The sequence below is a fragment of the Cebus imitator genome, unplaced genomic scaffold, assembly GCF_001604975.1.
Source record: "Cebus imitator isolate Cc_AM_T3 unplaced genomic scaffold, Cebus_imitator-1.0 Scaffold499, whole genome shotgun sequence".
NCBI lineage: Eukaryota > Metazoa > Chordata > Mammalia > Primates > Cebidae > Cebus > Cebus imitator.
The window spans coordinates 709,603-735,529 of record NW_016107814.1 but is presented as its reverse complement, the minus strand read 5'-3'; the positions used below and the strand labels follow the sequence as shown (position 1 = coordinate 735,529).

Below are 25,927 nucleotides of genomic sequence, written 5' to 3'. Positions count from 1 at the left end.
GAAGCAAAGAAAGAGGAAGGAAAGAAAGAAGGAGGAGGAGGGGAGAGGAGGGGAGGGGAGGGGAGTGAGGGAGGGAGGGAGGGAGGGAGGGAGGAAGGAAGGAAGGAAGGAAGGAAGGAAGGAAGGAAGGAAGGAAAGAAGGGCAAGACAGGACCCATAGGGCACACACACATTAAATGGAAAGGCCCAAAGAGGACATGAAAGGAAGAGAAACAGGAGTGATGTCATGGACATCAAAAGGATCTGGAAGAAGTGATCAGCAATGTCGAATACCAAAGGCAGAACAGTGATCTGTAAATGTCTTCACTAATGTACTCTGTAATTTTTTTAACTATGTATGCTGTGGTAAGAAAAATAATGACCTCACTAAAGATGCCCACATCCTAATCCCTGGAACCTGTGACTGTGTTATGTTACATAGCAAGAGGGAATTAAGGTTGCAGATGGAATGAAGGTTGCTAATCAGCAGACTTTAAAATAAAAAGATTGACCTAGATTATTCAAGTAGACCCAACATAATTACAAGAGTCCTTTAACATGGTACACAGAAGAGGAGGTCAGAGTCAGAGAGAGATTTGCAGATGCAATGCTGCTGGCTTTCAGCCTAACAAATTTCATGAATGTTGGCAAAAGACACAAGACTCCTCGGTGAGAGACAAGGGTCTTTAACACTTATGGCACTGGAAGCAGCCGGAGCTTCACATGCACTACAGTTCCTCTTACTCCCCAAGTCCCATGGAGGTGACACACAGTGACATAGGCTAATGCCTTGCATTGACCTAGGCTAATGCCCTGCATGTAGTGGGTCTGCGTCATAGCTGAGGAATCCAGAACTTCAGAAGCCCAAACCTTTTATAATGAGCTGAAAACAAACCTGCCCGATCTTTTCCCAAGGGAAACTTTTTTTTTATTATACTGGAAAGTAAATAAGCGTGTCCTCTGCTCTGGAGGGAGGCAGTATATTTTCCAAGGCTGTTTGCTACATAAACTTCCTTGAAAAGATGGCTTACAAATAAATAAGAAAGTTGTCAGTGCCTCTGCTCACAAGACATGCAGAAACACAAGACCTATGGAGAATTTTCTCCCGACAATTATAACTATTCCCTTGCATATACTTTCAATTTCCTTGCTGCTTTCCTTCCATTATATTTACCTGGCAAAACCATACCATGATTAAATAAAACAACCTCCTATGCCTTGACACCTAAGCAGCTAATCATCTAATGAACTTACTCTCCCACTCACCTGAATGACTATTTCTCACTTTCTCCTCTCCTCCTCAAATAACTAATATCTTCTCTCCTTCCTCCATTGATAGTCTTGCTTGTTTTACTAAATAGTAGCAAGCAGAAAAGAATTCTCATACACATCTACTACCAAATCTACCAACTTACCTGCATCTGTACCCATATACACTGCCATTCCTCCTATTACAATGCCTGAACTGTTTGTGCCAACATTCCTCCCCATTTTTGTGCACTGGACCCCATCCCTGTCATCAACTCAAAGACTTTACATCTGCAGCTGTGCCTTCCCTCATGTATCAATATTTTTTTCTTTCATTCATTGAATCATTCCCCTTACCACACAAACACATTGAATTACTTCTCATCTTAAAATAAAAAGCTCTGACAAAAACAAGCAATGGGGAAAGGATTCCCTGTTTAATAAATTGTATTGGGAAAACTGGCTAGCCATGTGCAGAAAGCAGAAACTGGACCCCTTCCTGACACTTACACTAAAATTAACTCCAGATGGATTAAAGACTTAAACATAAGACCCAACACCATAAAAACCCTGGAAGAAAATCTAGGCAAAACCATTCAGGACATAGGCATAGGCAAGGACTTCATGACTAAAACAACAAAACCATTGGCAACAAAAGCCAAAATAGACAAATGGGACCTAATCAAACCCACAGCATCTGCACAGCAAAAGAAACAGTCATTAGAGTGAATCAGCAACCAACAGAATGGGAAAAAATTTTTGCATTCTACCCATCTGACAAAGGGCTGATATCCAGAATTTACAAAGAAATAAAACAGATTTACAAGAAAAAAACAAACAAGCCCATTCAAAAGTGGGTGAAGGATATGAACAGACACTTTACAAAAGAAGACATACATGAGGCCAACAAACATATGAAAAAATGCTCCTCATCACTGGTCATCAGAGAAATGCAAATCAAAACTACATTGAGATATCATCTCACACCAGTTAGAATGGCAATCATTAAAAAATCTGGAGACAACAGATGCTGGAGAGGATGTGGAGAAATAGGAACACTTTTACACTGTTGGTGGGAGTGTAAATTAGTTCAACCACTGTGGAAGACAGTGTGGCGATTCCTCAAGGACCTAGAAATAGAAATTCCATTTGACCCTGCAATCCCATTACTGGGTACATACCCAAAGGATTATAAATCATTCTACTATAAGGACACGTGCACACGAATGTTCACTGCAGCACTGTTTACAATAGCAAAGACCTGGAACCAACCCAAATGCCCATCAACAATAGACTAGACAGGGAAAATGTGGCACATATACACCATGGAATACCATGCAGCCATCAAAAACGATGAGTTTGTGTCCTTTGTAGGGACATGGATGAACCTGGAAACCATCATTCTCAACAAACTGACACAAGAACAGAAAATCAAACACTGCATATTCTCACTCATAGGTGGGTGTTGAACAATGAGAACACATGGGCACATGGAGGGGATCATCACACACTGGGATCTGTCAAGGGGAAATAGGGGAGGAACAGTAGGGGGTGGGGAGTCGGGGAGAGATAGCATGGGGAGAAATGCCAGATATAGGTGATGGGGAGGAAGGCAGCAAATCACACTGCCATGTATGTACCTATGCAACAATCTTGTATGTTCTTCACATACCCCAAAACCTAAAATGCAATAAAAAAATTAAAACCTCCCTTCACCCCTAAATATTGCTCCTGCTTCAACTCAAAGTACCTGCTTGCCTTTACATAAAAACTGTCTTTAACACGACTCACTTTCTCATTAACATACTGCAGTCAGACTTTGTCTCAACTACTCCACCAAAACAGAGTCACATCAAGGTCATCGGTTATCTCCATCTTGCCAAATTTGGAGTGATTCCTCAATCCTCATCATATTCATCTTAACAGCAGCATTCCACATGATTAATTATACTCCTACTTGTGAAACACTTTATTTGGCTTACAGGTTACCATGAGGGTTCACCAACCAACTCACTGGCTATTCTTCAGAATCCTTTGCTATCCTCCTCATTTCCTAACCTCTAAATGTTGAAAGGTCCATAAGTCCTCAGAGATCTTCTAGCTATACTCACTCCCCAAAGCAGTTATGTCCCACCCCCGCCAAAATCTGGGTGGAATGCAGCCTTCAGTATTTTTAAAAAGCTCCACAGGTAATTCTAATGTACAACCAGTGTTAAAATCACTACCCTACATGACTTCATCCAATAGCACGACTTTAAATACCACTTATACTAAGGGCACCTACAATTTTATCTGTTTTGATGTTTTTCCTGAATTCAGATATCCAGTCACCTACTTGACACTTAGATGTCTAATATACTTCTTAGACATAACATGTCCAAAAAACTCTTGATTTTTTCTTCCTACTTGTTCCTTCTCTAATATACCTATTTCAGTAACTCTTGCTTCAATTTACCAGTTGTCCACAACAAAAGCCTTGAAGCCATTCTTGATTCCTATCTTTCTTTCACAGCTCACATTCAACATACATCAGCAATCCCTATCAGCTCTATCTTCAAAATATTTCCAGAATCTAGCCAATAACCACATCCAATGCTGTTATACTATTCCAAGCTACCATTATTCCTCACCTTGGAACACTGCACCCTTAACTACCTACACTTTTAACTCCTCATAGAAGTCCGAAGAGATAATTCTTTAAAAGGTTAAATCAGATCTTGTCATTCTTCGAAACCTTCCAATGGCATCCCTTCTCATCCAGAATAAAACCTAAAGTTCTTATCAGAGTTTACAAGGACTTGCATAATGTAGGTGCAGGTATTCACCCCCACCCTTGCTTTCTCCCTGACATCCTCTCCTACCTTTCTGTCACTAATGACTCCAGTTCAACCACTTGGGCCTCCTTGTCATTCCCAAAAATATCAAGCACACTCCTTTGTTAGGGTTTCTGCACTTCAACTTCCTCTGCTTAGAATGTCGTTTCCCTAACTATCACCCTTTCCCCTCAGATAATCGCATGGCTCATTTCTTCAGGCAAAACATAGGCTTATAATCCAAGAATTCCAACCCTTTGAGTACCTGCTCAAAAGAAATAAAAACATACACCCAGCAACAGACAGGTACATGAATATTCACATCAGATTTATTCATAATACTCTGAAGTAGAAACAACTCTAATGCCCATCAATAAGTTAAAGAATGAACAAATTTTGATATAACCATAGAATGAAATACTACTCAGCAATGAAAAAGAACAAACTACAGTTACAGGCAATATAGATAAATCTCAAAAACATTATACTAAGTACATGAATCCAGACATATAAGAATACATATTGTTTGGGTAGTAAGAAATTTGGCTTCACCTAAGAAGAAGTCTGGCCATTTTCCCAGCTCCTAGGAGATAACCTCTGAAACCTTTGGGTAGTAAGAAATTTGGCTTCACCTAAGAAGAAGTCTGGCCATTTTCCCAGCTCCTAGGAGATAACCTCTAAAACCTTGGCATTTCTGGAGTGATTAGAGTGTTTTTTGTATTCGTGGTGGGCCCCTAGGACCACACCTGATAATTTGTAATGAGATGACTCATGTTGAGCATCTGATATTTTATGCCAACTCTGGATAGGGGCTTGCCATGCCTGAAATACCAATCATGTGATTAGAGGGTTAGGGCTTTGAGTCATATGGTATCAGTCCAACCTTCAGGAAGAGGAAGAGAGCTAGATATTGAGGTCAACAATGTGGCACATGATCCATTCAATCATGCTTATATAATGAAGTTTCCATTAAGAACTCTGAACATCAAAGCTCCAGTGAGCTTCCTGGCTTGGTCATACTCCATGCATATCATCATACATCAATACCGGGAAGGCAACACATCCTAAGGACAACAGAAGCTTCACACTTGGAGCTGTCCCAGACTTCACCCTATGCGTCTCTTCCTTTGGCTGATTATAATTTGTTTCCTTTTGTTATAGTAAAACTGTAGTCCTAAATATAATACTTTCCTGAGTTCTATGAGTTTTAGAAAATTAACCCAAAGGAGTCCATGTGGACCCCTAATTTGTAGCCAGCTAGCCTAAAGTGAGGGTGGCCCTGGGAATCCCTGAATTCGTGGTGTCAGAAGTTAGGACAGCCTTTGAGAACCGTTCCCTCCACCTGTGCAGTTCAGCTATACTCCTTTGCACTGTATGACGCCATTTTTATGAAATTTATAAAATCCTTGAACAGAAAAAACTAAAGTGACAGAGAAGACACCAGCGGTTGCCTTAGAATCAATAGGAGCAGGGGTGATTGACTCCAAAACAGATGAAGAGAATGTTCTATACATTTTCTTGTATGCATTCTGTGTATACATTTTTCACAACTAGTCAAATTTTACAGTTAAATGAGCACATTTTATTGCATGTAAATTATATCCCAACACATTTGGTTTAAAAGAAAAAGTGCTATGTCTGATATTACTGAGAACGTTGTTCATTCTATTACATGATATCCCTTTTTATTAAGAGCTGCAGAATAGTTTCCTATCTACTCTTAGCCCAAGGAACATTTGTATTTTTCCTAAATTTTGATTTTTAATGACATCATTGGCAACTGAATCCTCAGACCAAAATGTGAACACAAGTGTGTGTGCCATCATAGCTAGCTTTTTCAATGTCATTCCTGGCTTGAATTTGCTTCTATTTTTGCTTAGGTTTTAATGAATATTATGTTGCCATATTTTACAAATACCTATAAGCTGTCATACTTTTTTCTGGAAAAAGGCAGGGGTAAAAGTTTTTTTCTAAATACATATGTAACATTTTAGTACAGATTTGAAGGAAAATATTTTCTTTTGTTCTTTTACAAAAACCTGAAAAGATAACTATGTTGCTTTGTTAGATCTTATCTGGATATCCAACTTATTTAGGCCTTCTAAAAAAAAAAAAAAAGGCTTCAGGCTCTTAGAAGTTGCCAAGAAATTAGCCATAAACTATAAAATATGTTCAAGCCTCATCTGTGATTCCTAAAATTATTTTGATTTTGTATTTTAGATCTGCATTATAAAATATATTCTATAAAAGACATAAAAGTAAGATTTTGCATAGTCATGAACACTTCCAAGGATGAATTATCCATTTGAAAATTGTTCTTAAAAATTGATAGGTAAATAAAATTTCAATTTAAAATATATAATATCTGTTCACTGTACAACTCTTTCAACTTTTCTGCATGCTTATAATTTTTCATGACAATGTTTAAAAAATATGAGAAAATATGAAAGTAATAAAAAGAAATCACAATTTTTTTTAAATCTGTAAGTTAAATTGTGGCTCACCAAAATAGACACTAGCAGCTGAGGCAACAGAAATGATACTCAGATTGTGCTTGTTTCAATTCCAGATATGAGTGAAATTATATAAGTAACAAAATCCTACACGCAAAAAATTTTTTAATTAAATTTTTAAAAAATTAAAGTAACAACATGATAAGATCCTCTAAGTCTCTTCTTAAACTTTATTGTGCATATGAATCACCTGAGGATCCTGTTAAAATGCACATTCTGATTGTGTAGGTCTGGAATGGGGTCTGAGATTATGTATTTGTAACACATTCCCAGCTGATGCCAATGCTCTTGGTCCATCTTGCTACTTGGAGTAGCAAGATTATTTTTATAATTTTTTAAGATTCAACAAAGCCTCAGAGCTTTTAAATATATGCCAATAACTGTTTATCAGTACCAATATCTTTTCTTCCCACTTTGAACTTTCCAATTCTAAGCTGGATACAACCTAGGCTTCTAAGTTTTGATTGAAAGAGTTGCTATGACCTCTAGAAAGTTAACTCAAAGTACACAATTAAAAAAAAGTTCTGAGTAGTACTAGCAGGGGTATATTTGGGTCATCTATCTTCTAGATAATTAAGATGTAATTACAGAGGAAATGTGTGACGAAATGTGTTAACATTCTACTTACATCCATCTACTCCTGTGTTTGCTCAGAGATATTTCAATCCAAATCAGCATATTTGTTTCTATCTTGAGAATTTTAGTCTGGACCAGTCATATCAAAAAGTTCAGCTAACTAAAGAATTCTTTAGTCCATTCCCATAGTGATTGATATCCTAACCCTTCAGTGGAAATAACATTCTCCCCTGTTTGAGGTAAATGATCTCTTGCAGGCACACCATTTGGATACCGAGAAGAGGTAATTTATCTCAAGTGGGCAAACACTATAATGAAAGCAAGAAGGTTGCCACCTGTCCAGTATTTACCAAGGCAACATGAAAACTGGGGTCTTTGCCCACTGCCTATAAGTTCATCATAAAAGTTTAGGAAGGTAGCAGGGGCAACCACCTTTAGCACTTTCTATGCATTGAATTCAAGTTATCATTATGGAACTTCCCGTTTCATGAAAAGGTACAATGTAATATGCTGGTCCCATTGAGACATCAGTACACAAGAAAGAGACAGAACAATGAACATTTATAGGACATTTACAAATACAAAGGCTTGGCTAAGCAGGTTACATTTCTTCTTAATGTTAAAAAAAAAAAGCTAGGAACTTTTATTAGCCAAATTTTACAGATTAGGATACTGAGGCTGAAACAGGATTAAGTAATTTGCCCAATAACACACAAACAGTAAGCAATGGTGCCCAGATTCAAATATAGAGTCCAAGTTCTTAACCAATACTTTACCTTATATCCAACATGTTTTAATGTAAATTTTCTCTCCTAGTTAATAATATGCATACAATTCAGAACTTACTCTAAACAGATAAAAACCTACTCTTTAAAGAGACTTACTGAATGTTTTCTTACCTTAGAACAAAGATAACACAAAAAACCACACAGTTATTATTTAATATACTAAAAGTTTAGTATTGGCATACATGCACCACAGTTTTCCTGGGGCTAAAAAGAAAAAAGTGTCAGTGACGCTAGTAATATGTAGTCCTAACATTTAAAATGGCTTAAATTTTTAGCAAGTTCTCAAAAACATAAAATAGAAAGTAAAAAAAAAATACTTCTGTCCTCATAACAAAAATCTTCTTTCACTTCAGAATTTTGAGAATACTTACTAAATAGATTTCCCCAAGATTCTGTCATTTCAATTTCCTACTTGGCTAAAATAATTAAGACACTGCTCATAATTTAACATGACTCAAAAAACAATGAGTCAATTACAAATCAAAGCTAAATTGACATTCCTGCTACCTGTCCTATGATGAAAATATCCTATTGTGAGTTGGTTAGATTATGGAATATACAAATAATTAAATATTACTCAGAAATTAAAAATCATTCTCTAAAAGAATAGAAATGGAAAAACCCTCAAAAAGTATAACTATTTTCAAAATGAAGTTATGACACTGTATCATAAGCAAAGTACGGTATCACTTCTGTGAGTTTTCTTGCAAAAGATGCACAAACTGAATCTAATCATGAGGAAACACCAGACAAATCAAAACGAAGGAATATTCTTCAAATAACTGGCCTGCAATCTTCAAGAATGCCAAAATCACATTGGCCCAGAAAAGACTAAGGAACTCTTCCATACTGGAGACTAAAGAAACATGACTAAATGCAACACGTAATTCTAAACTAGATCCTTTTGCTAGGTAAAGAACATAGTTGGGACAACTAGGGAAAGTTTAATGGGTTCTGAGTAACAGAAATGTACCCATGTTGATTTCCTGATGTTGACAGTTGCATTCTGGTTGTGCAGCAGAATAACCAGAAGGCAACTCTGAAATGAACACTAAAATACGCAGTCTTGGAAATGCACACTAAAACATAAGGGAGTGATGCAGCATCATACTATCAACCTGCTCTCATACTGTTCACCAAAAAGAAAAGTTCTTTGTTATATACTTGCCACTTTTCTGTAAGTTTGAGGTTATATCAAATTGTCTTTTAAATGAAGATATAAAGCTATGTACTCTATGATATTATCGATATCATTTGTTAGTCTATTAATGGATGGATAAGAGGAAAGGAAGGGAGGAAAGGAGGAAGGTATGAGAGAGAGACGGAAGGAAGGAGGAAAAATACATTGGAAAAACATACTCAAATGTTAACAGCAACTATTCCTACTACACAGCAATAAAAAAGAATGAAATCATATCCTTTGCAGCAACATGGATGCAGTTGGAGGCCACTGTGTTAGTCTGTTTTCACACTGCTGATAAAGACATACCCGAGACTCTGCAATTTACAAAAGAAAGAGGTGTACTAGACTTACAGATTCACATGGCTAGAGAGGCCTCACAATCATGGTGGAAGATGAAAGGCACGTCTCACATGACAGTGGCAAGAGAGAAAATGAGAATCAAGCAAAACAAGTTTCCCCTTTTTAAACCATCAAATCTTGTGAGACTTATTCACAGGACTTATACCACAAGAACAGTATGAGGGAAACCACTCCCATGATTCAATTATTTCCCACTGGGAGATAATTCCCTCCCAGTGGGAGATAATTGAATCATGGTAATGATTCCTATTGACTGCTATTCATACTACACAGCAATAAAATAATTCCCTCCCACAACACATGGGAATTATGGGAGAATGATATTTGGATAAGGACACAGAGTCAAACCATATCATTCCACCCCTGACTCCCTCCCAAATCTCATGTCCTCACATTTCAAAACCAATCATGCCTTCCCAACAGTCCCCCAAAGTCTTAAGTCAAGTCAGTATTAACTCAAAAGTCCACACTCCAAAGTCTCATCTGAGACATGTCCTTTCTGCCTATGAGCCTGTAAAATCAAAAGCAAGCTAGTTAACTCCTAGATACAATGGGGGTACAGGCATTGGGTAAATACAGCCATTCCAAATGTGAGAAATTCGCTAAAACAAAGGCCCCATGCAAGTCTGAAATCCAGCAGGGCAGTGAAATGTTAAAGGTCTAAAATGATCTCCTCTGACTCCATGTCTCATATCCAGCTCATGCTGATGCAAGAGGTAGGTTCTCCATGGTCTTGGGCAGCTCCACCCCTGTTGCTTTGCAGGGGACAGCCTCCCACCGGCTGCTTTCACAGTCTGGCTTTTTTTTTTTTTTTTTTTTTTTTTTTTTTTTTTTGGTTTTTTTTTTTTTTTTTTTTTTTTTTTTTGAGTGTCTGAGGCTTTTCCAAGTGAACACTGCAAGCTGTGGGTGGATCTACAATTCTGGGGTCTAGAGGACAATGGTCCTCTTCTCACAGCTCCACAAGGCGGTACCTAAGTAGATACTCTGTGTGGGGGCTCCAATCCCACATTTCTCTTCCACACTGCCCTAGCAGAGGTTCTCCAAGAGAGCCCCACCCCTGCAGCAAACTTCTGCTTGAGCATCCAGGCATTTCCATACATCTGAAATCTAGGCAGAGGTTTCCAAACCCTAATACTTGATTTCTGTGCACTCGTAGGCTGAACACCACATGGAAGCTGCCAAGGCTTGGGGCTTGCACTTCCAAAGCCATGGCCGAAGCTCTATGTTGGCCCCTTTCAGCCATGGCTGGAGTGGCTGGGACACAGGACCTCTAGGCTGACCACAACATGGGGACTCTGGGATCAGCCCACGAAACAATTTTCTCCTAGGCCTCTGTGCCTGTGATGGGAAAAGCTGTCCTGAAGACCTCTGACATGACCTGGAGACATTTTCCCCATTGTCTTGGGGATTAAAATTCAGCTATTCATTTCTTATGCAAATTTCTGTAGCAGGCTTGAATTTCTCCTCAGAAAATGGGTTTTTCTTTTCCATCACATTGTCAGGCTGCACATTCTCGAAACTTTTATGCTCTGCTTCCCTTATAAAACGAATTGCCTTTAACAGTACCCAAGTAATCGCTTTTCTTTTCTTTTCTTTTTTTTTTTTTTTTGAGATGGAATCTCACTCTGTCACCAGGCTGGAGTGCAGTGGCACAATCTCCCAATTTCAGCTCACTGCAACCTCCGCCTCCCAGGTTCAAGTGATTCTCCTGCCTCAGCCTCCTGAGTAGCTAGGACTACAGGTGCGCACCACCACACCCAGCTAGTTTTTGTATTTTTAGTAGATACCAGGTTTCACCATGTTGACCAGAATCATCTTAGTCTCTCGATCTCGTGATCCACCCGCCTTTTCCTCCCGAAGTGTTGGGAATACAGGCATGGGCCAGCACACCCAGCCCCAAGTCACCTCATGAATGCTCTGCTGCTTAAAATTTCTTCCACCAGATACCCTAAATCATCTCTCTCAAGTTCAAAGTTCCACAAATCTCTACAGCAGGGGCAAAATGCCACCAGTCTCTTTGCTAAAACATAACAAGTCACCTCTGCTCCAATGCCCTACAAGTTCCTCATCTTCGTCTGAGACCACCTCAGCCTGGACCTTATTGTCCATATCTCTATCAGGCTTTTGGGCAAAACCATTCAACAAGCCTCTAGGAAGTTCCAAACTTTCCCACATTTTCCTCTCTTCTGCTGAGCTCTCTAAACTGTTTCAACCTCTGCCTGTTACCTAGTTTCAAAGTCGCTCCCACATTTTCAGGTATATTTTCAGCAACGCCCCACTCTACTGGTACCAATTTACTTTATTAGTCCATTTTCACACCACTGATAAAATTATACCTGAGACTGGGCAATTTACAAAAGAAAGAGGTTTATTGCACTTACAGTTCCACATGGCTGGGGAGGCCTCACAATTACGGTAGAAGGTGAAAGACATGTCTCACATGGTGGCAGCAAGAGAGAAAAGGAGAATGAAGTAGAACGGGTTTCCCCTTATCAAACCATCAGATCTTGTAAGACTATTCACTACCATGAGAACAGTATGTGGGAAACCACCCTCATAATTCAATTATCTCCCACCAGGTCCCTCCCACAACACATGGGAATTACGGAAGTACAATTCAGATGAGATTTGGGCGGGGACATAGAGCCAAATTGTATCAGCCATTAATTATCCTAAGCAAATTAACAAAGGAACAGAAAAGCAAATACCATGTTTTTACTTATAAGTGGGAGCTAAGCATTGGGTACACATAGACATAAAGATGGAAACAGACACCAGGGATAGACACTAGAGCAGGGAGGGAAAGAGGTGGGTAAGGGCTGAAAAACTACCTATTGGGTACTATGCTCATTACCTGGATGATGGAATCATTCGTACCCCAAACCTCAGCATCACACAATATACCTATGTAATAAATTTGCACATGTACTCCCTGATCTAAAATAAAAGTTGAAATTATTAAAAAAGAAAAAAATAACAGAAACTATTCTTGTACAAGCTGAGTGATAGAAAAATATTTTTTTGTATTTTTATTCTTTTTTAATTTACTTTTTACAAGTTTCTGAATTGATCAGTTTTCCTTTCTAATGGTGGGGAGGAGCAGTAGATGTGGAGGTAATAAGTGATATTTGCTTTTTAAAAAGTGAATTCTCTCTCTGCTGAATTTCTTGATTAGTGGATCCAATTCATCCACAAACCATCCCTTCTCTGTTGCCATCTTCCAGTTAGCCAGCTAGTTAACTATGTGATTCAGGTTCAGGTCAATGAAACAAGATGAGAAGACTGCTAGGTAAGCTTTTGAGAAAGCTTTTGCCTTCCTGATATAAAGGGATATATTCAGCGGCCACATCACTTCACATGTTTAACAGCTTTCTTGAGATATAATTAACACATCATACAGTTTGCCCATTTAAAGTATACAAATCAATGGTTTTTAGTATATTCACAGAGTTATACCACTATAACCACAACCAATTTTAAAATATTTTTATCAACCCAAAAAGAAACTCTATATCCATTAGCAGTCATTTCTCATACTCTCTTAATCCCCACTTCAGCCTTGGGCAACCACTAATCTACTTTCTGTCTCTAGATTTGTCTATTGTGGACATTTCAAATAAATGGAATTGTGCAATATGTGATCTTTTGTCACCATCCTTTTTCACTTTGCATAATGTCTTCAGGGATCATTCATGTTATAGCATGTAGCAGTATTTTATTCCTTTTTATGATCTAATAATATTTTATCATTTAGATACTATCTATTCATCAGTTGATAGACATTTGGGCTTTCTTTTCACTTTTCGACTCTTATGCATGCTGATGCTATGAACATTTGTGAACGAATCCAATTCACAAACACTTGATTTGGTTTGTGTTTGTATGAATGGATGTTTTCATTTCTCTTTCTCTTGGATACATTCCTAGGAGTGAATTGCTGAGTAAACTCTTTAACTTTTTAAGGAACTTCCAGACTCTTTTCCAAAGCATCCATATCCTTTTCATTCCCACCAACAATGTATGAATACCTTCACATTTTGTCCTTCCCTTTTCCTTTTTGGAAAAATACAATCCTGATGCCTGAAAGTAGAGTAGCCAGCTTAAAACTAAGAGGCACAAACATGAACATGCTAATGATAGCAGAGAAGAACGACCCAGTCTAGATTTCTACTTACCTCTAGACTTTCTATTATTTGGGAGGAAAAACTCCTAGTTGATCAAGGTATTTTAAGTGGGGTCATCCAATAATTATAAAGAAGGCAAAAATCTTCCAAACATACAATGTCATTCTATTCAGAGAATAAACTTCTCCTTGATCTTTATATACTAATTTATAACAAAACCATCTTTTTAAACCTTGAAATTGTAAGAAAAACCCAATGTATTTTCATTTGACCTATTCTTATTTTTTATAGAATTTCTTTATTATTATTCTGTTAATGCAATAAATATTAATAATGACCAACATATGAACTAAGCAAAGTAAGCAAACCAGTAATCAAAGCCTCTTCTAAGCACTTTTAAAAGGTATTAGTCTTCTAAATAACTCTATGAGATAAGTAAAACTACTTTTCCCATTCTATATATAAAGAAATTGATGCACACAGGATTTAAGTTACTTGTCCAAGGTCACACAGCTAATGTCAGAACCAGTATTCAAAGGAGGCAGAATTCCTGCTTAACCCTAAAGTATTGCCTCCTCTGTAGAGCACCTTAGCAATTTTAGGATAGAAGATTAATAATTAGTAGCTTGAAAATGAATAAAGGGGTATGTATGTATGCACATGTGTGCATATGTGCTCATTTATGTTACACTCTACTTTCACATTGAGATGAGTAAGGGGACAACTATTTTTTTCGCACCCACCAAATGTCAAGTATTGTACACAATGCTCAACAAGTATTATCTCACTAAATCCTCGTAACAGCCAGGAAGAAGATAATAGCTTCATTTATAGGCAAAGAATCTGAGACCCAGTAAAGTTAAATAACTCGCCCAGTTTTACACAACTGATAGCTAGCAGATTTGGATACAAAATTAAATCTGCTTTGTTCAAAGCCAATGCTCTCACTACCATACAATAACATATACCTGTTTAGATTATTCATACGCTAAATTAGAAATGCCACATTATTATATAAGCTCTTATGACTTTATATTTATTACTCTCATTATCTCTTCATAACTACTCATATGCTTTAACTTTCTGAAAATATGTTCCCATCCTTTCTGCCAAAATACCTGAAACTTCTATGACTAAAATATAATTTAAAATGAAAACACATGGCCCTGGAAAAATTTTATATAAACAAACCCCTCATCATATTTGAAGAAATTATTCTAAAAGCTCAGATGGTCAAGTTATCTCCAGAAAAGGTCCACGCTGATAATTTTTGTGTTAGTCCAATAATATTCCACTATCTACCTGCCTGGACCAAATTCCTTCCAATATTCTTCATGACTATGATACATCAATAATTCTCTCCTTTTAATTAGCAGTCACTTACTCTTCTCAAAGTAGTGTTTCTTCCATCCAAGTACTAACTAGGCCCAACCCTGCTTAGCTTCCGAGATCAGACAACATCAGGCACATTCAGGGTGGTGTGGCCGTAGACTCAAAGTAGTGTTTCTTAGCCAACACACATTTAAAACTTTCCCTAAAAAAAGTTTTCCTGAACTTGCTATTTCCTCTAACTGTTAAAGGCAGAGCCAGGTCTAATATGAAGGGCATCTCTGCTCCAAGATGTAGGCAAGCACATAAAGACACCATCTTCTACTTGATAATCTTACCTATCCATATCTTTATCGGGGTCTTAATTATCGTGTTCACATTTTAACATTAAAAGTGTTGTGAGGGGCTACTTTGGGAATGTGCTCAGAGGAAATTACTGCCTGGTTTTATAAAACCTCTGTAATTTGATCCCATGCCAATGATACATCTTTCTTCCAACATGAATAAGAAAATTATTCTTTATTCATCATCATCTACAAGCCAGGTATGCTAGGCATGAATTTTCATTCTCATCTCTTTAACGTCTGTTCTTCCCATTCTATTTTTATTCTTACCTCTGCATCTCTGCTTAGTCATGTCCATCATCTGAATGCCATCTCTCCTCTCTAACTTACCATCATTCTAAGTCTAGCTAAATCACCAGTTCCTCCCTGAAGCCTTCCCTATACTCATAAGCCCACACTCAGCAGCATCTTCTGTAGATTCTTGTAACATTTAAAGCCTGTAATCTCTTTATCTCATCCTTAATTAGATTTGCCCAAAGTCACTCATGAGTTGTCATTCTTGTTCTCTAACCATTGTGCATATTTTCTATAGCATGAGACCAATTTCCATATTTTTAATTTATCTCCTAGATTATATATAACACAGTGATAAGAAAAAATACACTAAATAAATTAATAACATAAACGAGATTATAGCTTAAGAAACCAATCTACCTTTAAGTGTCATACTTACAAAGAATATCACTAACATAAATCACCTGTTTCTTAAACCAAATCTAAAAACTATTTTTAAGCTCTTTAAAGAATGTTCAGTTTTGCTCTGAAGCTATAATACCAAATTCTTAAAATACATTTAGCTTAGACTTTTATTTCTGACTCCAAACCCAGTATCTTGAGGTTTTGCCAATACGTTAAATATTCACATTGCTTACCAACATCAGTGGCCACAACTTAAAATAATATTAAAGTTATAAGTTTCCTACCACACAAGTCTAGGTTTAGATATTTGAAATCACAATGAATGATCTATATTTGCACAGTGAAATTGTCTAAGAATTAAATTCCAAATTATAATTATATTTAGGCTTATATTTAATTAAGCAGGCAAATCTTAACAAGTCCATTATACAATTTTAACTAGTAATGCATCTGAAATGACCATAATTAGTGCAATTAGTTTTCATTGAACCTGTCAGACAAAAATATCATGCAACTTGAATCATAAAAAAAAAAAAAAAAAAAAAGTTGCATTTTAAACCTCTGTAAATCACAAGTGGTTCCACACCAGGCGGAAAGGAGCAAACTATCCAAATTAACTCTATCTAAAATAAACAAGAAAAAGTAAAGAAAAAAAAATCTATCACAAAACAAGTGAGGAAAATTTTCTACTGGGTCTCTTATTACTCAAGCTTATTACAGCCAGAAGTAGAAGTGAAACAAGGCCAAAACATATGAAAGAACACTGCTAGTATTACTTAAGAAAAAGCTAATGATGAGCTTTCCACAGGAAAAAACAGATACAAAGGAAAAAAAAAAAATAAGGTGGATACATTCACCAAGAAATGTCATTTACCCATAAAGACAACATTTATATTAATTTACTACATCATTAAGTATAGAGTTAATCTCTCTGTGACAAAATAAAATAAAGACAAAAACAAATATATTTTCTCCCTATATGGTTTGTTAGAGTTTGTGCCATAAAGAATTTCTGGACATTTGTTCTTAAATGTATTTTGCAAGGACATAAAAGAAGGAACCATACCTGTTTTACCAATGACTTCTTGCAATTCAGCCATAGAACTGATTATTGCAGCAAGAAGGTCAGAACTGGTGAGCCAACTGAGCGCTTGTAAACAACGCAACTGCTCCTTTTGATGTTCTACAAAATTGAAAAAATCCATTATAAAATTCTACAAAACTTTATTAAAATCGATATTTAAAATTCATAGCAGTGTTCAGCTATTTAAGGAACAGATCAAACCCTATTGTGAACATTGCCTAATGTGGAAAAATCTATTAAGAAATTTTAGATTAGACTGACCTAATTTATAAATAACTGTAAATGACACCAAAAAATAAAATAGAAAAAAAAAATTTCTTTAGTTTTACTTATATTACTTAATAGTCTGCTTTTTAAAAATTAAAAATTAAATCATTTCTTCAAAATATTCAAACATTCAAAAAATAGCTGGAAAATATATATTTGTCTCATTTTCATGATTCTTCAATATATTTTTAACCCATTTCATACTTATTCATAGAAATGGAAAATAAACTATACTGATAATTTGAAGTAGTGTAGTTTTTGACTGACATAATTGAAAAATCACTGTATAAACTCTTCACTTTACTGCACAGGATTCAAATATAAAACTAGACAGCGTTGAAATTATATATATTTGCCACCTTATATTTTAATCTGTTTAAAACAAAAAACCAAGGCCTAATTTATACAAAAATAGTCACTTATCTATCTACACATATACATACATGTGGGGACTATGTTATATTATCTGGCATATTACATGATTTTTTTTTTTTTTAGTTTTTCCATAGTAGCCAGGTATAGCCACACTGTATTTTACTTACATGCAACTTATATTTTTAAAAGCACAAATTATCTTACTTGGAAATTTATGCTTGTCTTTGGGCTCTCCTGAACACACTAACATGCCTATGCCTTCTTTGAAACTCTCCATCCAGGTAAATAGAGAGGCACATGATTGGCCCAAAATCTTGAGTCTGTTTGCTGCCAAAATTGCAATAACACCTTTCCGGAATATGTGTATCAATCCTTTGAATGTTTTTTTCTTCATCTTGGCTTCCTCTTGCTTCTTTTCCTCTACAGTTGACAAAGCCTGGGCTAGAGTTCTAATTTCCAGTTTGAACAGTTCAAAGGTGTTGACCTGCTCCTGGAGAAAATCTCTCTGTGTAGATAAGGCACATGATCGGCTATAGAGGGGATATAAGGCACCAGCCATCAATGCACAGGCTGCCAGCAAGGATGTCTGTTCCCTTTGAGTCTGTGATAACAGTTTTTTGAAGTGCGAATTTTCGAGAACCAACTGTTCATGCGACTTCTCAATATGGCTCAATTTTTCCATATTTTTTTCAGCAATTTCTTGAAATGTCTATGAAAGAAGTCAAACAATATGTTTGATCATGAAACAAACAGGCATTATATTAATTTCCCTTTACACACAAAAAAACAAACTTCGCTGACAACCACTTCTTCTTCTTCAAAAGATACATGTGCTAAAATATCCAAAATATACATAAGTCAGCTACGGCAACAGTGAGCCAAACAGCTTAGAGCTGAATGTGCATACTGATTTTTCTTTCTTTCTTTCTTTCTTTCTTTCTTTTATTGTACTTTAGGTTCTGGGGTACATGTGCAGATCATGCAGGATTGTTGCATAGGTACCTACATGGCAATGTGGTTTGCTGCCTCCATCTTCCCGTCACCAATATCTGGCATTTCTCCCTATGTTATCCCTCCCCAACCTTCCCACCCACTGCTGTCCCTCCCCTAGCCCACCCAACAGCCCCCAGTGTGTGATGCTCCCCTCCCTGTGTCCATGTGTTCTCACTGTTCGACACCCACCTATGAGTGAGAACATGCAGTGTTTGATTTTCTGTTCTTGTGTCAGTTTGCTGAGAATGATGGTTTCCAGGTTCATCCATGTCCCTACAAAGGACATGAACTCATCGTTTTTTATGGCTGCATAGCATTCGATGGTGTATATGTGTCATGTTTTCCCTGTCTAGTCTATCATTGATGGGCATTTGGGTTGGTTCCAGGTCTTTGCTATTGTAAACAGTGCTGAAATGAACATACATGTGCATATGTCTTTACAATAGAATGATTTATAATCCTTTGGGTATATACCCAGTAATGGGATTGCTGGGTCAAATGGAATTTCTATTTCTAGGTCCTTGAGGAATCGCTACACTGTCTTCCACAATGGTTTTTAAATCCTCTTACATAGAAGCTTTACATAAAGTAGAACACATAAATTTAAGAGTATTTCATGAAGTTCCTATATACTTATCCAAAAATACACAAATTTAGAAAAGAAAAACATGCTTTCTCTGTATAATTTATCTTTGTCCACTCCTCATTAACTCTTCATTCCTATTTTTAAACAGAAATGACACTGCCAACAGAGGATTTCCTAGATGTAAAAAAGACTTACTTTTTACCAAAATAAGCAACCAGTTCAATCAATGATATAACAAATAGCACAGTCTACATTTAAAGCATAAGAAGGCACTGTCTCTCAAGGATACCTGCTTATTTCAGTTTCTGTCTTAACTCCCCAAGACAGAAAGCTGTACACAGCACATCTTCAGTGGTGAGAGGAAATACTAATAGTGATACTACTGGGCCTCTGTAGCCCTCTGTTCCTTTTTGCCTATTCAATGTGCTTACAATCTAAAACTTAATTTGGAATAAAAAGAAATTTAACTGTAGGAATCACAATTAATCCTAGAAAATAAACTGGCTCTCTATGAAATCTTAACCTAATCAGTAAGGAATCTTGAGAGAAAGAGTAAAATTAAGAAGGGTCAGGCACAGTGGCTGACACCTGTAATCCTAGTGCTTTGGGAGGCTGAGGTGAGAGGATTGCTTGAGCTCAAGAGTTTGAGATCAGCCTGGGCAACATAGCAAGACCCAGTCTCTACAAAAAAAAAAGTAAAAAAATTAGGAATGCTGGTACACACCTATAGTTCCAGCTACTTGGGAGGCTACGGTCAGAGGATCAATTGAGTCCAAGAAGTTGAGGCTGCAGTGAGCCAGGGTAATGGGGGAGGGGAAGGAGGAAGAAAAGGAGGAGGAGGAGGAGGAAGAAGAAGAGGAAGAGGAGGAAGAATAGGAGGAAGAGGAGGAAGAAGAGGAAGAGGAGAAAGAAGAGGAAGAGGAGGAAGAGGAAGAAGAGGAGGAGGAAGAGGAAGAAGAGGAGGAGGAGGAAGAAGAAGAGAAAAAGAAGGAGGAGGAGGAGGAGACGGAGGAAAGAAGAAAGAAGAAGAAAGATCCCAATTTCCTGTACTATTCACTTATCATTCAATAAACATTTACTGGGGCCATGCATGAGGACTCACACCTGCAATCCCAGCAGTTTTGGAGGCTAAGGTGAGAGGATTGCTGGAGGCCAGGAGTTTAGGACCATCCTGGTCAACACAGTAAGACCCTGTCTCTACAAAAAAAATTGGAAAATGTCAGCCAAGTAGGGTAGTATGTGTACAGTTCTAGCTACTCAAGAGGGTGAAGGTTGGAGGATCTCTTTAGTCCAGGAATTCGAGACCAACTTAGGTGACAGTGCAAGACCCTGTCTCCATTTAAAAAAAAAAAAGTATTGATTGATTACTCACTAAATTCCATGTACTAGGAAAAGAGACAAGTAAATCAACTAGTATGGTATAATGCTATGATAGAGATATTCCAGATTCACAATAGCCAAAAGGTAAGAGTACAAAAGGGCACTTAAACAAATTGTGGCAGACATATTCTATCAATGGGACTATGTCCCAGAACTCCACACAGAGACCACTAGTAAAGCAAGTGGTGTCCCACAGGAGTGCTAAAAGCAGCAAGAAACTCTAAGAAGCAGCAGCTATGCAGACTGCTTGCAAGAGGATGTGAGACAACCCTCTTAAGCCAGGCAAACTTTAAGGAAAAAGAAAACTGACACTTGGCTTGTGGCTAGATTAAAGCAGGAAGACTAGCATGTAAAAAAGGAAGAGCCAGAAAGCACTACTGTATGCTCTAAGGATGCAAAGAATTCAGAATACCTGAAGAACTGAGGGAAATTATGGAAATTTGAAAAGTACACAGAAAAAAGATGACTGAGTACCTTATGTGCTACACTAAGAAACTTAGCTTAATCTGCAGAGGTATGAGAAGCCATAAAATCCTGGAACTGTCCCTACTGTTAGTAAAGGGATATGAGAATCAGAAACATAATAAAGATGGCCAGGGGTAGCAGTAGAGTTGCAGCAGCTGGGAGTAGGATGAAGGGAACAAATGGAAATCACAAAGGTTAATTCCACATTCTCTTCAAAACCAATTTCATTTGTTGAATTAGAGAAAGAAAGGAAAACTATAGAAAACCTAGAAAATACAAGAGGCAAACTAGCAATACTTAGATAAGTGAAAATAAAAGTGAACCTCAGTGTCTCAGGCAGAAGTGTTTTCAACAAAAATTACACGCAAAATTACAATAAAAACTGTGCGTGTAGATACAGGTAGAGGAAGAGATACTGTATCCTAAAGTCAGTATCTTAATAATGGGGGAAAACCCAAAGCATTCTTACCAAGTTCCAGGGCAAGGGAAGAATACCCACTCTCTCCACTAGTATTTAACACTGTAATGTTTGCAGCAACATTATTCACAGTAGCCAAAAGGTAGGAAAAAACACAAATGCCTATCAGGGGATGAATGAATAAACAAAATGTGGTATATCCACACAACAGAATATTATTCAACCATAAAAACGAATGAAGTACTAATATATGGTACAACATAAATAAACCTTGAAAAAATATGCTAAGAGAAAGAAACCAGACATACAAGGACACGTTTGTATGACTCCATTTATACAAAATATACATATTAGGAAAATTTATAAACACAGAAAACATATTTTCGGTCACCAGGGGCTGAGGAGAAGAAGGAACAAAGAGTGGCTACTTAATGGGTTCTGGGTTTCTGTTCAGGAGCTAAACAGTGGTGATGGTTGTACAGTACTATGAATACACTCAATGCCACTCAATTGTGTACTCTAAAAGGATCAAAATGGTAAATTTTATGTCATGTGTATTTTACCACAATTTAAAATATCAATATCCTTAATATATACATGTAAACACAAAATAAGATAATGGAAGAGAAAACCCCATTTAGAATTCCATAATAAAAAAGATAGAATAATGTAGGAATCAATTTAGTCTGAAATGTGAGAAATCCATATAATGTAAAGTTTCAAATACATTTGAAAGACACAAAATAATATTTCAAACTTCAACAGCCTAACTCATTCACAAAGATTCAATTCTTCCTAAGTAAACTGATAAACATAGTGCAATTCCACTTAAAAACAAACCAGTTTGTTTTCTGGAACTAGGCAAGTTGAGTTTCATCCTGAAAAAGAAGAGGAATGAGAAGGGAGTAGCCCCACTACACATTAGAACACCAACAAAACCTCTAGTTAAGGCCGGACATGGTGGCTCATGCCTGTAATCCCAACACTTTTGGAAGCCGAGGCAGGTGGATCACCTGAGATGAGGAGTTCAAGACTAGCCTGGCCAACGTGGTAAAACTCCGTCACTACTAAAAATACAAAAAACCAATTAGCTGGGCATGGTGGCAGATGCCTATATTCCCAGCTACTTAGGAGGCTGAGGCAGGAGAATTGCTTGAACCCAAAAGGTGGAGGTTGAATCGAGCCAAGAGTGTACCACTGCACTCTAGCCTGGGCAATAGAGCAGGACTATCTCAAAAACAAAAAAACAAAAAACAAAAAAAAAAACCTCTAAACCCTCTAATTAAAAAATCATGTTATTTGTACATGAAAAAACAAAAAGATCAATGGAACAGAACTGAACATCTAGAAACAGATCTAAGCACAAAAAAAAACTTCAATGATAAAGGTAGCAATTCAAAGCAGTGGGAAAAAGACAGACTAAACGGTGGTGAAATAACCAGATGGCCTTTTGGAAAAAAATATAAAAGTTGATCAATACCTGACATCTTATACAAAAGTAAATTCCAAATATATCATAAATCTATATGTAAAAAAGTGAAACCACAGAAATATTAGAAGAAAATACATGTAAATTACTTAATCTTGGTATAAAGATAGGATTGCTAAAACTAAAAATCCAGATGCATAAAAAGAAAAGATCAATTAACATATAAAAAATACACATTGGAGGGCCAGGCACCGTGGCTCATGCCTGTAATCCCAGCAATCTGGGAGGCTGAGGTGAGCAGATCACAAGGTCAGGCTATAGAGACTATCTGGCTAACATGGCAAAACCCCATCTGTACTAAAAATATAAAAAATTAGCCAGGCGTGGTGGCACTTGCCTGTAGTCCCAGTTACTTGGGAGGCTGACACAGGAGAATCGCTTGAATCCAGGTGGTGGAGGTTGCAGTGAGCCAAGATCATGCCACTGCACTCCAGTCTGGGTGACAGAGCGAGACTCCCTCTCACCAAAAAAAAAAAAGCCACCACCAAAAAAACACCATTTGGTCTCGAAGTTTCCAATTCACTCCTGCTAGAACCCAAATCTCATTGGATATTGTGAGGTCTATTATTTCTCTATTTTAATGGGAAGAGTTTGAAAATTATAGTGCTTATTCATATCCCAGGCATTGTTCTAAATGCTTTACATATATTCTTTTTAATCCTTATACTGAACTATGAGGTTGGCACAGTTTTACTGATAATAAAATTGAGGTTTAGAGAAGTTACACAATTTGCCCAAACTCCTTCAACTAGGTTTATCTAATTCCATTACCTAACTTTTTTGTCTTTACTGAACCAAGGTCCTCCCCTCAGGTACCAACAACCCCACAAGTCTTCCCCAGTAAAGAATTCACCATCTCCCACTATCCTCAACCTGAGAGGCTGATCTGCTCCTTTAGTATACAGGCATTAGCCTCACCACTACTTTTCACAATTTAACATGTTCTGTAGAACCCCCAGGTCCTTTGCCTTCCATCTCCCCTAACACTATTTGAATACTAACAATCTTCAGAGTCCATTTCAGGTTCTGTCTATTCTATGACTCCTTTTACTACCATTTTCATTCACACTGATCTTGACCTTCTCTGAACTTAAGGGTCACTCAGGCATTTAACTTCTACACTATTCATTTATTTCGTGTGTGTATATCTACTCTCCCTCAAATAAAAGATTGCTAGTTCCTAGAGGTTAGGAATTATTTACTATAGTGTCTGTCACAGTGCTCTATACTCTGTAGGTATTTAATAAATATTGAAGGAATTCAATAACCCTTTATAAAATCATCCCTGATTTTGCTTAGCACAAAGTTTTGCTGATAATAGACACTGAATAAATGGCCAATGAATGAAAAAAATCTAAACCTAATTAAAGGTTTAGAAAAAAGGAAAATATAACTTTTTAAAAATTCCAAATGTAATTTGGAACTTATCTACATGTCAGAATTCTGGTTTAAATTAATTCTGACTTTCCATAGGGAACTACTTTCAGAGGTATTGCATTATTTACTGTGAATTATTCTTGAAGAACAAAGTCTGTTTGATTGTAAGGGTGAAAACAGCTATAAAGCAAATTTGCCTTTAAAACAAAATCCAATGTTTTCCACCTAAGGAGATTAAAGGCCAGTATTTTTAAAACAAACATAAGGAACATCGCTTTCGTATGGGACAAAAGCATTCCTAGTACTGAAATAACCTGCTCCTCAGTGTTTAATTTCAAAAAATAATAATTCTCAAATTCCCCCATAAAAACATTCCAATCCTGAAGAAAAAAACCTAAAAATATAGAATGCATATCTTTTGCACAGAATTCAATAGCATAACAAAAATACTACATAATTTCACCAGTTTTCCTTTACTCTCTAATAAATTCAAAGTGCATCCATAATGGGGAGAAAGGACAGCTTTCTTCCTTAATGAATCACGGACTTACTTCCTGAAATACATGAGCTTTGAGGGACGCCTTACTGGCTTACAGCACTCTGTGAACTTTGAGACTCTAGGCCAGAAATTAGACATTTCCCTAGGGAGTAAAATTCTTTTGTATCACTCTTGCTCGCTGAGTTTTTACTCTTTATGTTGGCAAAAAGGCAAATTGCAAACTGGACATTCAATGACATATAGACATCAAAGGACTTCATTTAAAGTGTCTTATTTTTATAAGTTTCATATCTTGACTTTTTAAGCTATGGTAATACTTAAAAATATAACACATAAATTCACTTGCTTTCTCGATTATATAAATGTTTCTCTGCTAAAAAACAAGGACACTTTTTAGAGAAACTGGAAAGACATTGCTGATGGGATTGTAAAATAGGCAGCCATTTTTAAAAAACAGTTTGGGAGTTCCTCAAAAAGTTATAGAATTATCATATAATTAGCAATTCTATCATCTAGTCTTCATAGACACACACACACATACACACACACACACACACACACACACACACACACATTCTCAAGCACCATAATGGTTATTTATTTAATTTAAAAACACTATCTTCATTATGTAAATTTAACACATCAAAAATATATGCCAAAAATAGTATGTGCCTGTTTAATATTTTGTTTCTAAAGCACTGTAAATTATGAAATACCCTTTGGATAAATCACACCCTCAAAGGAACAGAGTTCTTCTTATCAGTAGACCAGGAATAAATGTGTCAATACAGGCAAAATGTTTGGTTTGCTGATTATTAAAAGATATTACCTCTGACTGTTTGGAAAATGAGCAATATTATCTTGAAATTCTGATCTGTCCCATGTTTCCCTTCCTTCTGTGCTTTCAGATCCTGGCAACAGGGCCCAGGTTGGCGCCAGTCTCCTCTATGAAGCCTACTCGAATTTTGACCATCTCTTCTAAATTTATAGCATTCTTTTGGCAACTAATTATGTACAGCCTATGATAAACCTTATATTATTTACTTTTTTCATGTATCTCCCCAAGTGTATATTTTATACTTTTTGAGAAAAAAACTA

At 36.8% G+C, this 25,927-nt stretch overlaps 1 protein-coding gene across 3 annotated transcripts in view; it reads right to left on the bottom strand.

Annotated features, from left to right (window-relative positions):
- The window catches only part of LOC108292674 (coiled-coil domain-containing protein 171), a 239,272-nt gene that overhangs the window by 78,544 nt on the left and 134,801 nt on the right, over positions 1-25,927 (bottom strand). For all 3 annotated transcript variants that reach the window (XM_037733204.1, XM_037733206.1, XM_017513686.2), the window contains 2 exons: positions 17,827-18,331; positions 16,963-17,079 (listed from right to left, as the gene is read on the bottom strand). In XM_037733204.1, the coding sequence (XP_037589132.1) occupies positions 16,963-17,079; positions 17,827-18,331 (622 nt within the window). The remainder of the gene's footprint in view (positions 1-16,962; positions 17,080-17,826; positions 18,332-25,927) is intronic.